The sequence below is a fragment of the Micromesistius poutassou genome (genome assembly GCF_964030765.1).
Source record: "Micromesistius poutassou genome assembly, chromosome: 21".
NCBI classification, from domain to species: domain Eukaryota; kingdom Metazoa; phylum Chordata; class Actinopteri; order Gadiformes; family Gadidae; genus Micromesistius; species Micromesistius poutassou.
In genome coordinates, this window is record NC_140291.1 from 6,146,135 (window position 1) to 6,163,577 (window position 17,443).

Below are 17,443 nucleotides of genomic sequence, written 5' to 3' on the forward strand. Positions count from 1 at the left end.
GGGAGTTTCAGTCCATGGACACGGAGCGCCTAATTAGAAAAACAATTATGGAGAAAGTGCAGCATTTAAAATGTAATAACAATGTTAAAATATGAATAGAACGGCACGGGAGGCTTTTCTTTGATTTTTGAAAATATTGAAAGTACCAACATCACGCTGATTGGCATGCACCACACTCTGTTGGAGATTTTTTAACAAGAAAGGGCTGTAGCCATGTTTGTTAATCAATGAATAACACAAGCACTATTCACTAGCGTTCGACAGTGGCCAACACTGCAAAATGGTGGCAGGATCCCTGTGATTTCCTGTATGAATACAGAGTATTTGTTGAATAAATCATACATGCTGTTTTTGTCTCTGCTTCATTTTGAGGCGGTTATGACTAGACACACCCGGGACGGGACCGTGCTCTCTGCCCGGCGCTTCTCATCCTGCTCCTCTGCTGGAACAATTTTAAAAAGGGACAGTCTCGCTTCCCCAAATCAACGATATCGACAGCACAACGAGAGAAACAAATCATACACCTGAACTCATTTCACCTGTTGATATTTGAAGGCTTTGCCAGGCAACCCTGGCAAAGTGTGAAGTCAGACTACGGGCAAACACAACACAACACATCTGCTTTGGATGAGCGTGCGCCACAGGCTAAGGTATATCATATTATGTTGTATGGTTGGATCTTGCCAGCTCATGTTGCGGTGATGCCGACAGGCTCCATCTGAGCGAGGACTCGCCCCTCACCTGTCCCCTGGATGGATGCCCCCACCAGCCCATAGACAGGCACACCATTGGTCTCTGTGTCTCACACCTTTGACTGGTGTGAGACAGGTGGTTCTGGATTTGAATCCCCACTGTCCACACTGCAGCCTACCTGTAGGTATCCCTGAGCAAGATGCCCTAACCACCGACCGGCGCCGACCAAAAATACAATTTACCCTTGTACCGACACCGGCTAGACACTCTAGTAGGACAACATAAAAAAACAAGGAAAAACACCAGAAAAGTGGAATTGGAATAGTTGTAAAAAAGAAAAAAAGATATCCAGAACAAAATGAGGGTATTAGGGAGCATCTGCCAGATCTGACCTTTCCCCATCCCTCCCTGGTACAGCACAAGTCCCCCCCAACCCAACATCTCACTTCAGCTTCATTAGTTTCCATGGTTTCCTTTGGATTGTTCCTGCCACAAATCGCAAAATATTGTTATTGTGTACTAATGACTCCAGATGTCTGTGATTTCAGATGTCGCCTTCGTTCTCTTTCTCTCTCTCTCTCTCCCTCTTTCCCTCTATCCCTCTCTCTCCCTCTCCCCCGCCCTCCCTCCCTCCCTCTCTCTCTCTTGTGCGTGCACGTTCCTGTTTTTTTTTTCCGCGCACGTGGGATGCATGGCTCCTCCGGTCTCCGAGGTCTGAGGTCAGCTGACCTGTGGTGTATGTGTGTGGAGACAGACAGGTGAAGACGGACACTTATTATATCTTCCACCCTCCTTCTCGTTTCACGCTGGCGTTAACGCCTGCCTCATCCCGCTCCTCACTCAAACACAACGTGTTGGGGAGGGAAACGATGGGGGTCTTATGTAACCAGTCCTGTCCAAACATCTAAGGGAACGTCTGTTTTGAAAGTAGGCCAGTAAAATAATTACTCAGAAGAATAAATTGGAATAAAATAGACGAGGAAACGGGAGTGGAAGAAAGGGGGGGGGGGTGGGGTTTATGGTGAAAGAGGAAAAAAAAGACATATCCGCGGAGGATGTGTTTGGCGGTTAATACACATACTCATTTATAAATAGATCTCTCTCTCTCAGCCGTTTCCCTGGCACTCACCCACACGAGGGCCGGACGCGTTTGACATTTGAAGAGCAGCCGCTCACCAAGGCATCTGCTCAGCGTAAACTCTGGGTCTGATCCGCACGTGCCGGAGATGGGGGGGATGCGGCGGCAAACCTAATGTCTTTTTACGCAACCGCGCAAAGTCCCGCAACAAGGGGGTTTATGCGTGACGAGGCTGAGCTACGATACTGCAGGCCCCCTTCTTCTGGCCTCGGTTGCAATGGTAATTGTCGCCAGTTGTTTCTCTGTTTTGGAACAGATGCACTGTGAGAAACAACAGCCGTGTGGTCGGATGCAACAGGAAGTACACTGGATTTGTTGATCTCTACGCAGGAGAAGTAGAATTGGAAGGAACCAGGGAATGGAAGCTTTGTTATGCTCACGTTTTGCCCAGAATGGCCAATATGTTCAGGATGATCAATGTGTTTTGATTGATTACTTGCATTCAGAATGGCCAATATCATGTGCATGGAACGTTCTGTGGCACCAGAGCTTAAAGCTTCACTGGAACAAACTGATAATATACCTTGATGTTTAATGATGGCTGAGCAGTGAGCACATGGTATTGATCAACAGTCTGTTACTGGTGTCATTGTCATCCGACTCCTTAGCCATCCTTACACCGACCCGTTCCAATTATACCAGCTTTAGGTCTCTCTCTCTCTCTGTATGCCTGCCTCTCTCTGCCTCTCTCTGCCTCTCTCAGTCTCTCTTAGTCCTTCTCTGTCCCTCTCTCTTCCTCTCTGTTCCTCTCTGTCCACCTCTGTCTGTCTCTGTCTCTCTCTCTGGTGTGCTCTGTCCCTCTCTTTCTCTCTCCTTCTCTCTGTCCATCTTTCTCTTTTTCTTTATTTTACATTACTCCTCTTCATCACCCAGCACTGCGCTCACTCACCAATTTATAATTTTTTTTATTGCTTTCACTCGCCCACTCGTCCACCCCCCCTCTCTCTATTTCTCCCTTAATTTCAGTTGAAAAACGCAGCTAATATTGCCTAAAGCGAACATTATTGTGTTTTAGGTAAGCTGTGTCATTAATAATATGATCTACAACTGCACGGAAAACACCGTGCAGGAATATGAACATTGGGGCAAGACAAAATCAGTACTGAGAAATATATGAAATATACTGAAAAAATCTCTCTGTTCCCCGCTGATTGTCTGATTGTCTCTCACACTCTGTTCCCTCTCACTCCCTCTCTCCCTCCCTCTCCCCAGGCTCCCCCTACAGGTCTGGGCAGGAGGCGGACCTGAAGCGGGCCCTGGAGGACACTGACCCCTCCATCCCGCTGGTGTTTGTGAGCGGGAACCACGACCTGGGCAACACCCCCACCCCGGCCACCGTGCAGCAGTACTGCCAGGACTGGGGGGACGACTACTTCAGCTTCTGGGTGAGTGCCAGCGCTGGGGGGGGTGGTCATTTCTCAAGATTAGATATCCAGATGGAGGGTGTTAGTAGGTGGTGCACGTGTCAAATTGAAGCAATAATAATTATAGTAATGGGTAGTACAAGTCTAAAAAGACAAAGAGAAGGAGGAGGGATGGAAACAGATATTTTACTGCTCAAGCATTATTAATACAATCACTGCGATTGTTATTGTCAATGCTTAGAGGACTGTGATTCCCTGGTAGTTAGGCCGTGATTAGCAGCTGATATATTTTCAATCTCTGCTACTTTTAACCAAGAAATGTGTTCCAAGACAGCAGGTGTGATTCGGTGGATGTGTAAACCCCTATAAAGTCTGTCATTCCTAATCCATCCTCCCCGGTGTCACCGGTACAATTAAACGTCAACGTAAAAGGCTGTGACCTTGATTCAGCTAACTCCGCTAACTCCGGTTGGATTTGCGTGCGGCGCCGTCCCAGGTGGGTGGAGTCCTGTGCCTGGTGCTCAACTCCCAGCTGTTCTATGACTCCTCGCTCTGCCCCGCGCTGAAGGAGGCCCAGGACGTGTGGCTGAACCAACAGCTACACAACTGCCTGATGGTGAGCTGCAATGTTTTTCACTCCCATTTTGTCCGTTGCCTTGTATTGCTGTTTAAATACATACATTTTTATAACGACAAATACATGTTTTTTTTTTTGGTATTGTTCGTTGTCGGGGCAAAATTATACATTTTATGTTCCTGCAGCTGGTTACACCAGCAGAACGTAAGGTCCCACTTAGGCTACGGTGAACGTAAATTGCCCAAACGTTCGACTTTACACTCTACTAAAAAAATAGCAGTTGCACCAAGCAGATAGTTACACTAAGTTATAACTTATATTTTACACCTCTCCTCTAGCTGGTGTAAGTTCCATTCTAACGCTAAAGACTGGTAAATACGTTAAAAGATTTAAATACCAAAGATGGCTATTCGTTTTGAGCAATGGGAAGAGGAGTTTCAACGCGGTTTGCGTCGGGACCGGGTTGTCCGTGACCGTATCGATCCATCAGTATGATGGTGTAGATCTATATGCGTGATTTTGGTTTTGGTTTCGGCCCACGTACAAACCAATATTCTATCTAGAGCTATTCCATACAATGCATAGCCAGGTAGAGGCTAACCCAGACGAAAACTCACGCCACTCACACAACGAATATCATACAAAGCAGCAATGAGCTGCAATTTATTATAAAAATCCACCATCAAATAGCTTAACCTCACGCCTATACCGTCCAAGTCAATTTTAGAGAATAAATGACTGTCGAACTGTTTTGGGTGCTCTCATTTGGGTGCTAACGCGTCTTCACTCGGATAAGGTGTAAACTTGCCGGTAGCAGCTACTTCCTGTTTACATTGTTTGCTGTCAATGATTGGCTTGAAATTATCTAAACGTCATTAAATGCGACACTGGTACAAATTACGCACTACTAGTAACCTTAAAACTAACGTTGAGCGTAGGGTTAAGGCGAACTTTACACCCAAACTTATGATCGGCTCTACGTTCTGCTGGTGCAACCGGCTGCATATGATTTGTTGTTCATTGCTTGTTTTTAACATTTAGTTGAAAAACATAGATTTTACATTTTGGAATCAGACTCTCGAGACCCTTCATCCGGGGAGACTTTCATGTGAGGCGGTGCTCACAATGAAACCGGCGAGCCACTTAAAGTTTTTCTGGAAGAGGGTTCGGTTCTTGCAGTTCTTTATGATTGTTGAAAGGAAAGATATATATATATATATATATATATATATATATATATATATATATAGACATGAAGCTGAAACAAAACAGAGGGAGGTAATACTGAGTGCAGACTCCACCGATTTTCCACAAAAACTGACAAAGGATCATTTGGACACATTTGGGTGACACCGGCTGAAAGGAGCGCCACAATGAGAGGGAGAGGCAGATGAGGGCATGGCAGGCTGATTTATGAAGGTGCTCAGGAGGTGAGATGTAATGTGAAGCCGCGGTGACTCAGGGGGTCCGGCGGACACTTGTGTCTTGTGTTCAGATAATGGCCTGACTTGTGTCCTGGCACCACATGGCGCAGCAATTCAATTTCCTGTTTGTCCGTTCTGAGATCTACCCATCAATCAGCTGTCTGTGTGTGTGTGTGTGTGTGTGTGTGTGTGTGTGTGTGTGTGTGTGTGTGTGTGTGTGTGTGTGTGTGTGTGTGTGTGCGTTTGTTCACCTTGCAGGAGCCCCGGCCTAAGCACGTCCTGGTGTTCCAGCACATCCCCCTGTACCTGAAGACCCCCGACGAGGACGACGACTACTTCAACCTGCACAAGGACGTCAGGCTCCGCCTCCTGGAGAAGTTCAAGGCAGCAGGTGAAGAGCATTTAATTCAGCCAATCACGGGGCGGCTAATGATTATACCCGTTCAAGGTGATATGGGACACTTGTTCCCAAGTTTGTTGAGCTCCACGTGTTGTTCAGCATTACTACAACATTTCGTCACTGGTTTGTAGAGGGAGATGTGTCATGAGGGTGACCCATGTGTATATTAAGCTAATGCAGTCTTGACTTTGAAAAAAATATATAAATATAGATTCAGACTGCCTGAAGACATCCCTGCTGCTCTCCATGCTAATTAATTTAGTCTGCTCTCCCGTGGTCTATACCTCTACCCCTGAATCTTGCCCGGGGCTGCAAACAGAGGATGTCAGGAATCCTTTGTCGAACCCAGGCCCGGTTAAAACTCCAGCTTAAGAGCCGGCTCTCGTGGCAGGGGCCGACAGGATTAGCGTGCCATTAGCCTTAGCAACAGGGGCCAGCGTGCTCGTAAGAGCGTCCTAATTAAATTAATCGACTCGCCGCCCGGCACTCTAACCGGTACGACTCTCCACAATCACAGCCCATTGTCACAGGCTTACGTGGTCGGGCTGAAACAAGAGTGTAGGGCAGGGTAACTCTCACTCTCGCTCTCTTTCTCTCTCTCTCGCTCTCTCTCTTTTGCTTTTGTCTGATGCACTCTGGCTCTTTCTTTGTCTTTGTCTTTGTCTTTCGCTCTCTTTCTCTCTCTCTTTCTATATTTTTCAGTCTCTTCGCTCTCTGGTCTATCTACCCCGTATCAACCTTTTTTCTCTCTCTCTCTCTCTCTCTCTCTCTCTCTCTCTCTCCCCTGCTCTGTCCACGCTTCTCAGTCCAAGCTTCAAGGTTATCCAAAGTGAAGCTCTTAAGGGGGATGCCGTTGATTTAATTAAGGGGGCCAGAATAGTCTAGTGGTGAGGGTTGTTTGACTCCCCCAGTTCAAAAGGTGCCGGGTTTGAACCCCAAATGAGCGCAGTCTACCTGTAAGGCACCCTTGGGCAAGATGCCCTAACCTTTAGCCTGCTCATGTCATGTAAGGAAAATCACACTCTTTGGATCAAATTGTTGGCGAGATAATACATTTAACCCTCAGCTAATCTGGAGGGGTCATCTCCGTATGTGAAACATTTGATCATATTTCTGGTCCTTTGACCTCCCCCTGTATATTTTTTATTTCTTCTTCTGCTTCTTCTACTTAATCTTCTTCTTCTTCTTCTTCTTCTTCTTCTTCTTCTTCTCTTGTGTAATGGATGAGCTCACCCTTGGGGGAAATAAGAAAGCGAGGCGTGCCTCTGTTCCTTTGACACGTGGTGGTGGTGGTGGTGTTGGGGGTGTGGGGGGGGGGGGGCGGGCGTGGTGGGACGTGGGGAGAGAGTGTGGACACATCAGCGCTTGGTGTTAATGTATGTACGGGGAGGTGGGGGCCTCCTTTGCCTTTGTTATTTTCCGTCCCCCCCTTTCTTTTCCCCCTCTACACTTTTGTTCACACTTCTTGGCAGCTCTGATGAATTCAGAGTACATACGGGGCGTGCGCACGGTCATTCATTATTGACGACAGACGTGTTCTGAAGCAGTGCAGCCCCTGGTTCCCAGGCTGACATGTACAGTAAGGGTAATGGTATCAGATGTAGGGTTTGTGTGTGCATGTGTATATGTGTGCGTGCGTGAGAGAGAGTGTGTGTGTGTGTGTGTGTGTGTGTGTGTTAAGAGCGTATATGAACGTGTGTGAAAAAGTGTGTGTGTGTAAAGAGTGTATTTGAATATGTGTGTATGTGAAAGCAAGTGTGTGTGTGTGTGTGTTTGAAGAGTATATGAACGTGTGTGTGTGTGCGTGTGTGTATGAAGAGTGTATATGAACGTGTATGTGTGTGTGAGAGAGGGGAGCGAGAGAGTCAGTGTGTCTGTATGTGCAGGAAGTGAGGGGGCATTGATTGAGGGCGGAGGTGTGTTTAATGTTTCCCCTCTCATCCTCTCTCTCTCTCTCTCTGGAGAGCAGAGCTTGAACGCCCTTGCGTAGCCATGGCCTCTAGTCCCCCGCTGCCATGAGACGTGTCAGTATAGGGGCCTGTAACGAGGGGCCCCTGAGCTGAACATCCCCTGGAAGGATGAGAGGAACAGGCAGCTGTTAAGCTATGCTTTTTCAAGACGGGTGAGGTAGGAAGCTGGTGGGTAACTTTGAGTTGAGCCGAGAATTTGAACTTTTTCTTTACTGCGAGAAACTTTTTGTTAAACAACTATGGATTTGACACTAAGTAGGTTTGGGCATCGTCATTTGTTTTATTTTCATCCCAAAAAAGGTCTAATCAGAGTAAAGCCTAATAAAGATAATGAAAATCTTTAATGAATTAAAGAACAGTTAATTCAGGATGAGACCACATTTAACTTGATTTGTGATAGCGTCATAACCCAAATCCTAGATGATGTCTAGTATCCTCTCTCCTATTGATACTGTATTGATATGTTAACCTAATCAATGATCCATAGACCCTCAGAAAACACGCTGTGTTCCAGAAACCATAAACAGTGTACTCTGGAACCTTGCTCCTCTGTACTTTATATCCAGTGGCGGTTTTAGGCACGGGCGAAGCGGGAAGCCGCCCGGGGCGGCACAAGCACACGAGAAAAAAAAATCATCCGCGCCGCAAATTGGTTTTCTATCATCGATCATATCACTGTGTGGGGAATTGGCATATTGGCGCCCCCTCCGGCTGTGGGCGCCCCTGCTTGCTGAGAAGGTGCCGTGCACAGAAGCGTCAACAACTCCGCCAGCCCGTAATCGTGTACCACATATACATACATATATTTAGGTATCTATACATATATTTATTGGGGCTGTCAAGCGATTAAAAAAAAAAATTGAATTAATTACAGGCTCTGTGATTAATTAATCTAAATTAATCGCATACTTACATTTTGTCGAGAAAGTATTTCAAAATAATTTAATTCAAATAAATTATGGCAGATGAGTGATTCAATGAATAATAGACATAATATACTTTAAAGTTCAATGTCTCGCCTATCTTTCATTAACATACAGTGCATTTTAAGAGCAAATTAATAACATTTCCATCTCACTCAAGATGCAATGCATTTCAGGCAAAATATATAAAATACTTTTGTTTTGACTTTTAACACTTTTTCTTGAATACTGTATGTGCCAAAAAACTCAACTCTCATCAATCAAAAAAAAAATCTGCGTAAATTTTTTTTAATGCGTTATTTTTTCTGTGATTAATTATTCAAATTTTTCGCATTCATTTGACAGCTCTAATATTTATATTTTGAAATACACACACACACACACACACTCTCTCTCTCTCTCTCTCTCTCTCTCTCTCTCTCTCTCTCTCTCTCTCTCTCTCTCACTCTCACTCTCACTCTCTCTCTCACACACACACACACACACACACACACACATGAATTTCAACGTACACATGCAGACACATACAGTACATTCTCCTACGCATACACAGACAATATTTATAGAGGCGGCTCTGTAGTATATAAATGGGTTTTCCCGCTGTCGTCCATGTTTTGGTACACAGAAGGCCTGAGATGTATGGAGCTGCTCATGGTAAAGCAGCATCACCGCAGGGCTGACAAGCCGCTTGGTCTTTTTCTTTTTAAAGAACACAAACACAAATGAGAGAGGTTGTGTGCAGCACACGGCAGACGCGCACAAAAATGACAGAGATGTACAGAGACAATGTACAGAATGTTCTATCATGGTCTGTACTCGATTTAGCTGACGATGGCTGATGTTGGCTGTGTGGCGATTGTGGTCACGTTTATGTGGGAAATATGCATAGCTATGATGTCTCAACAGATGCAAGAATTAAACAAAATATCGTCGTAAGTTTTATCATTCTTTTGTAGATTTTGCTTATTCTTATATCATGTTTTCTCTCTATTTAATCCTTACTAATGTTCTGCACTTCTGCTGTGACGCCTTCATTTCCTGTCTTGGAATCGGTTCCACATATAATGAAACCACATTTGTTTCGTCATCGTATTCTTTAAAACACTAAAAGTACTGTCAATCCCAACAAGGAATTCAGTGTGAACCATCAATGTAAACGATCAACGTGGGTTTGGAAGAGGGATTTGCTCCGTCTTACCCCGGTGCTCTGGTAAGAAGAAAAGCTGTGCTCCAGGGGTAACAGCACTGAGGCAGACCCCGGGCAGCTGGATCCAGCTCTCTCTCTCTCTCTGCTCCGCCTTTAAGCTTCTCGTTAGGGTGGCAGGTGGTTGTGAGACTTCTCCTGGCATCAAACCCTTACTCATCACCGTACCCCATGGGCAAGCCAGGCCCGTCTTGCACTTCGCTTCGGTGTCCTCTGAGATGATGGATGTTTTGTTGCTCGTGAAATGTATTCCTTCGTGTTATTCTAGTTCTGGTGGGCTGCTGAACTCTGCAGTGTGAAGCGGTTCGCTGCAGTGTTCTGTCAGGCAGGTATCTGAGCCCTGCCCGACACCACGTCTGCCAGGGAGGTACACTGCGCCCTGTCCCCCCTTCCCGCCCTCCTGCTCACCCCTGACTGGCAGCATCGGATGAGAACGGAGAGCACAGAATCACCTTGCATTGAATTTTTTCACACAGAGACATTTTCCAACCACTTATTTCTGTCTATACGTGTGTGTGTGTGTGTGTGTGTGTGTGTGTGTGTGTGTGTGTGTGTGTGTGTGTGTGTGTGTGTGTGTGTGTGTGTGTGTGTGTGTGTGTGTGTGTGTGTGTGTGTGTGTGTGTGCGCGCGCATGCAACCAGTGCGTATGTGTGTGTGCGAGTATGTTGTTTTGACATTATCATGTGAGGCTGTGTCTTAATGCATGGCTTACTTGGGGAACGCACATGTTATCATCGCAGAGCAGCTGCACATGGGGCGGGTGTCACTACCCCCCCACCCCCCGTCACTCGAATCCCATAGTTCCAATTGACTTATTCACAGCTGATAGTGATGATATACGATATATGATATAGTGATGATAGGGATTATCTAAAAATAACTTATTATTAGGTATTCACAGTGTGACTGTGGATACACATTGTTGTTTTTATAATTATTTATAATTTAAGTAAGTTTTTATAATTATTTAGATCATTAATATCCATTATTATAATAATCTTCCATTATCATCGACAATTTCACAAACAAGGATGTGAGGTATGGATCCGGAGCACGTGAATTAGAATTGTGTTTTTCTTTTGTCTTTCATGCGTTTCAACGTCTCAACATGCTTTCAGCATAATCACATTGATTTGATGCTCTCTAACCATGCTGATAGCGCTCTGCTTCACTAGTTGCCATGCCAACGCACACTTCAACCCGAGAGCCAGTTATCCCTGTTGTTGTTTTTTTTTGCCTTCTCACAGTTTTCATTTATGTAATTTTTTGTTTTGTGTTTGCTCGATACACCCCACCGTGGAACACCCTAGTCTTCTGACGTTGTCTTGTTTATTTTATTTTTTACACTATATCTTATATAGTGTACTTATAGTGTACTTATATATATAGTGTACTTATACTTATATAGCATTTTTTAATGTTTTATTCATGACCGATACAGTGAGAGTTAGACAGGTATGGGAGAGAGAGAGAGAGGGAGAGGGGAGGACATGCAGGAGGGCGGGGGGGGAGGCGGGGGCCTTACCTGCTGTCTTCTGACAAATGTCATTCATCACTGTCTGCTAAAGCGCTGGCATGTCTGATGGTGCTGCATTTACATTTCTACAACGCGGTGATAGATTCTCGCGTTCCAGGAGGAGACGCATGCATGCGTCCACCATCGTCCACTGTAGTGGCAGTATCCGTAAGCAGTGTTTTTGATCTTCTGGTCGAGAGGCACTCCAGCAGAAGCAGAGAGGTGCCTCTAGGTATGCGCGCTGTGTGAGTACAGGCATGTGGCCATGTGAATCATCTCAGCGAGGGGGGGGGGGGGGGGCTGCGAGGAAGCAGTCGGCTCCCCAGGAATGATCCTTCACCGGCCACTTCTGCTCTTCACCCTGATGAAGGAGTGTAATTAACCCCTTTCACCACACAACCGCCTCTCCCCCGCCTCTCCCCCGTCACCACCGTTCGATCCCCCCCGGCTCTTCCTAGATAGAGTATCGAGGTGTACCTGAGCAAGGCACCTTGCCCTCACTGCTCCCGACGAGCTGGTTGTCGCCTCGCATGGTCAACACACCGCCGTCGGTGTGTGACTGTGTGCACGAATGGTTGAATGTTGTATTATGGATGTGCGATTGTGAAGGGCCTTTGAGTGGCCACTGATTTGAAAAGCACTATATAAAAGCAGTCAATTTTCCGTTTACCATTTACACAACACACACACACATAAACATGCATATTCACACATGCATGTTCACGTGAGTGTGCACATCCACGCTCGTTCACGCTCGGAAGAACACACACATGCACGCATGCATCGCACACGCACGTTCACACGAACATCAACACGCATTCACGCTCAAAATCACGCACTCACATACACACACACACACACACACAGACAGAAGGGTGTCTGTGCGTGCATCACACATGCCAATTCCATATGTACACGTTGACACGCACATCCATACATGATGACATGCGCTTTTCACACACACACAACACACACACACACCACACCACCCCACACCACACCACACACACGCAGGTCACACATTCAAATTGTGCCACTCTCTGCTAACCTTCGGTAACATCCATACCCACATTAGAGGAATGAACACCGACTGCTAGGTGAGAGGAACACAGTGGGAGCCGCAGCATGGCCGGCGGCCCCCAGTCGTACGTTGCTAATTAGCGGCAAAGTAAGTACTGATCCTCAGCCTGCTTCGTGTTCCTCTTCCTGCTCTCTCTCATTATCTTATTCTCTCTCTCTCTCTCTCTCTCTCTCTCTCTCTCTCGCTCTCCCTTTTTCCCCCTTTTTTATTGTCTGTCTCATTCGCTCGCTATCTCTCTCTCTCTCTCTCTCTCTCTCTCCTGCTTTTCTTTCATGCACTCTCTCCCTTATTCACTATATACCTCTCTCATTCTCCTTTTGTGATCTAGCTCGCTCTCTCTCTATCTCTCTGGATCTGTCTCTCTCTGTCTCTCTCTCTCTCTCTCTTGTTCCCTATCACTCTCTCTCTGTGTCTCGCTGTGTGTGTTGCCGCTGGTCCTCGGCATCAGCGGCAAAGGGAGCTACAGTGTTCCCAGCTGAAGACACATTCATCACCCTGGGGGGGGATGTGATAAGAGGGCACGGCTAAGCCTTTAACCCCATTGTTTTAATGATGAGGAGGATGAATAATGCTCTCCATTTTCTCTTTATCTCTCAGTCTCTCTCTCTCTCTCTCTCTCTCTCTCTCTCTCTCTCTCTCTCTCTCTCTCTCTCTCTCTCTCTCTCTCTCTCTCTCTCTCTCCGTATATCTGTGTTCTTTCTGTCTGGCTCACCCTCCGTCTCTCTCACACTTTTTCTCTCATTTCCTATCTCACTCTATCTATCTCCATCTCCTGGTGCCTCACAACCGCTCTCTCTGTCTTTTGTTCTGTCTCATGTTTTTCTTTACCTTTTCCATTTTTTTTTTCTCTCTCTCTTTTTCTCTCTCTCTCTCTTTCCATCTCTCTCTGTTTTTCTCTGTCTCTCTTGTCTTCTTTTAAAGTCAACTGAACACAGTGAGTTTAATACTTCATTGCGTTGAATGCTATATGAGGGAGAACTAAGCACCGGTACAGTAGGTCATTCTAAGTGGTGCACACCGTGTAGACTCCACTCTCTCTCTCCCGTCTCCCTCTTGTTCCGTTGTCTCGTTTCCTGTGGTCGTGAACCCATCCTTCATCTATGATGTGTCTCTTCACCTCTACCTGTCTCCTTCCTCAAATCACTCTCTCTCTGGCTGTCTGTGTCTCTCTGCCGATCAACTAATGGGAGAGAGTGACGGATGCGCTTCTGCACAAACACCATCGCCTTGGACAGACGGTGTCATGCGTTACACTCAGAGTGTGTTTGGGTGTTTTCTGTGTTTTGGTGTTGTGGTTTTGCATGTGTGTGTTTTGGTATTTCTGTCCGCCTGTTTGTGAGGAGGTTGGCCAACAGGCTGTTTGTACGTCTCCATTAAATCAGTGTAATTGAGTTAACTGTAGAGGGTCAAACCGGTGGCCCTGCTGACACGTCATTACCGTCCAACGGACATCCATAAAAAAATCTGTATATTTCATTAGTGTCACTGTGGGTCTTGGCCCCTGCCACAAACTTAACGCCTTACTGTAACGTGTAGAGGACCCCTCCGACCCCTGTGAACATTTAACAACGGCGTTCAGTGAGTCTCATCCGGGTCGTTGGGGAAGTGCTGTCGTTTTGGCCCGTTATGCTTATTCATTATTCGCTGATCTGAACAGCTGAGTCCAAGGCTGGCTGAGACCACCATGTCAGTGGAACCACACTGACACATACACTGTGGTATGGACGGATCCCTCCATCCGAGGGATGGTGGCGAGGTGGCAAATGCAATCCTAATCCGTCCCTCAATCCACTAGTGGCGTGTGACATTAATTTGTGTTTTTTATACATCTGACATATGGGTTGTCAGATCGTGCTCTATTTGCATACTTGCATATCTTGGCGGGGTGCGTGTTCTTTCTGTCATCGGGCATTTGCGTGTATCCATCATCTGCTCGCATGTCAGGGAGTGTGTGTGTGTGTGTGTGTGTGTGTGTGTGTGTGTGTGTGTGTGTGTGTGTGTGTGTGGTGTGTGTGTGTGTGTGTGTGTGCTCACAGTAACACACAGTGTGCAAAGTGTGTCTGTGTGCTATGATATATGGGGTTGTCCAGTCGCTTGAGAGAAGAGAGATTTTTCTACTTTATTGTGTGTGCGTGTGTGTTTGTACATATGTTTGTGTAAACATGCAAGTCTCCAGGCATGTATGTGAGGGTATGTAACCTGTGTGTGTGTGTGTGTGTGGTGTGTGTGTGTGTGTGTGTGTGTGGAGGCCACGGTGAGGAAGAGGAGGATGGGGGGGGAGGGGGGCCGTGGGGTCTTGACTGACTGGTGAGGCTGATTTATGGGGTGCCAAGGCCGGGAGAGGCCGCTCTCCGCTACATCATCCCGGAGCTCTCTGTCATGCAAATTATCCAGCCCCACCATTCATGATGAATTATTTCCCCAGACCTGCTCTTTTAATGACAGCCCCCGTGCAACACACACACACACACACACACACACACACACACACACACACACACACACACACACACACACACGTAGGCAACATGCACTGCACACACTCATTTTCATACACATACACACGTACAAGCATAGTGCACTGCACACACCCACGTGCACATGCACATCCCCCGTCTCACAGATGTGCAGAAGACAGATTTTGCCCAGAATGGCTCTAGTCGCTTCTGACAGAAGAATGTGGGGGGAGGATGGGGTGAGAGGGGGAGAGGGTGAGATAGAGACGGAGAGGGAGACAAAGTGGTTTGACAGAACGATCGTCCTTGAGGTAATCACGGGAAGGAGGTTGCTCGAGGGACCAGGTGGTACTCGGTTAGCTAACCCTTAGCTCAAGGTAGCGGTTGGCCCTGTCCTAGGAGGTTAGCGCGTGATCCGTGGCCAGGACACGGAGCGGAGAGAGGGGGGTGATGGGAAGGGAGAGGGCGAGAGAGAGGGGTGAGAATACAATAATAACCAACAAGGAGGACTGTTAAGGGATTTATTACTGGGGGGGCGGGGTACGGCCATTCTCATAACCATTCAACACTCCAGGCATAGTTCTCATTGAAATAAATAGTGGATTGTTTGGGGATTGTGGGGAATATTTCAGGACAGAGCCATGTGGTAATTAAAGTGGGGAATAGCGCCCGCCTCCCAAAACAAGGGTATAAAGACCGCCAAGCTGCTCCCCGGGAGGGATTTCCCCGGCCTGGTGCGCGCTTCATTATTTCTGCAGCCCTGACGCCAATTCACTTTGACTCTGGGTGATTTTCACACTGCTGGCGTTGCTCGCAGACTTCTCACTGCAACGACTGCTTAATCTGGGCATTTTGTGGGGAAGGCTCCCAACTCCATTCACACAAGGATGCACACACACACACACACATGCGCGCACGCACATGCACGCACCACGCACACACACACTCCCATGGATACACATACACGTACATGGATAACACACTCACACACACACACACACACACACACACACCACACAGCTCCCAGGACCGCTAGCTGTCAAAGAGGAGCACGTCCCTGAACGGAGTCATTATCACAGGCCAAAGGAAACATGATGGAAACAATGAAACAGAAGCACAGTCAGCCGACTGGCAGGTAAATGGGAGCTCCACGGGAGCAAAACAACAGGCAGCACTAGTTATTAGTGCACGTGTGTGTGCGTGTGTGTGTGTGCGAGCATGTCAGCCGGAGACTGACCCCCCCCCCCCCCCCCGGTTGGGGTGAAGGGGATCTAGACACCCCATACGATACTGTGAGTGATTAATTTCATTGTATGTCGTCTGGCATGCAACACCCAGTGTCCTCCCTGCTGTTAACAAGACGCTTTCTGCATACGTTAGTGAGATTGGCAAAGACTAACTAAACTATCTAGGAAGCCTCTATACGTTTAGTGAGGTTGGAAAGGTCTCCATTAACGTCTGTAGGAAGCCTCTATACGTTTAGTGAGTTTAGTAAGGCTCTGCCTTACTCTGAGGCCTTTCTCTGTGTCCCCAAAACAAGAGTCCCCCGTGATGAGTCAGGATAATGTCATGTTCTCCAGTGGGTGTCTTGCTTTGTCTATAGCTCTTGATGTTGCAAGTTTAGTTCTTTAGTCACCGCACGTAATTAAAGCAAGCCGGTATTGTTTTGGAATTCATTTCCATTCAATTACTTACTTGCAGGATTATAGGAAAGCAGATCAGCGGAAATGATTTGAATAAAGCACAGGGATCGCTTTGTTAAGATTGATCCTGCTTAGCCCACCTTTTGGACCGTTTGCATATTCATAGGTTGATATCATCAACGTATGATCATCAAAGTCTTGTGCAGCTTCATGCACCGAAATGTCATGTAATGTTTGACCTCAAGGGCACTTTGAACATTTTACATACAACATTTTTTTCATGAGCTTCAATCACAGTCCGATTTGACAATGATTTATTGCCCAGAGAACCCGACTTATGCAGGTTCAGTTAACGAGAATCTGTCTAGGATTGCTAAAAGCGTATTCATTTCACTTTCTATCTCTCAGATGGGTCACACTCCATTGGGCTGAATTGAAGCGAGGCCGAAACACAAATCTATTCCAAGTGTGCAGCCATGGTTTTGAATTGTATCTGAAATCCTGTCGTCTGTGTGAGACGATGTCTTAATAAGATTTCGGTGGAGGGAAAGCGAAAAAACAACTAAAATCTGAACCGACCTGTCGTCTAAAATAGAAGAAAAGATATTATTTGCTTTATTAACCTCCAGGCAGGAAATATTAGTGTGTCGGCAAAAGTACAGGACAACAGTAAGAATCCAAAAGAGGAACAAATTGAATACAACTCTACCCAAAACATCCATCATGATACACATGATGGCTCTCTTGTTCCTCTAAGGGTCCTTTGACATTGCCACTCAACTCAGCAGACTTCTCCACTGACCGCCCTCACCCCCCCCCCCCCCCCCCCCTCTCACTCACCACCACCTCCACCCGCCACCACCTTGACATGGGCCTCCCTGGGGTGTCTTGATGCTTGGCTGCCACCATTAGAGCACTCAGCGGTGGACGGCATGGGTACCGTAATGGGGCCCCTGACACCAGGGGGCATGTCCCCCTGGTGGCAAGACAGCCGATCGACTTCTTAGGTTCCAGGACACACACGTGGTTCATTTCAGTCCCCCGAAGGTTCCCA

The 17,443-nt window shown here is 46.8% G+C and overlaps 1 protein-coding gene across 1 annotated transcript in view; it reads left to right on the forward strand.

Annotated features, from left to right (window-relative positions):
- Positions 1-17,443, forward strand: part of cpped1 (calcineurin-like phosphoesterase domain containing 1) — a 28,626-nt gene that overhangs the window by 7,987 nt on the left and 3,196 nt on the right. Inside the window, exons 3-5 of the mRNA XM_084485674.1 lie at positions 3,044-3,216; positions 3,692-3,811; positions 5,455-5,587. Of these exons, the coding sequence (XP_084341800.1) occupies positions 3,044-3,216; positions 3,692-3,811; positions 5,455-5,587 (426 nt within the window). The remainder of the gene's footprint in view (positions 1-3,043; positions 3,217-3,691; positions 3,812-5,454; positions 5,588-17,443) is intronic.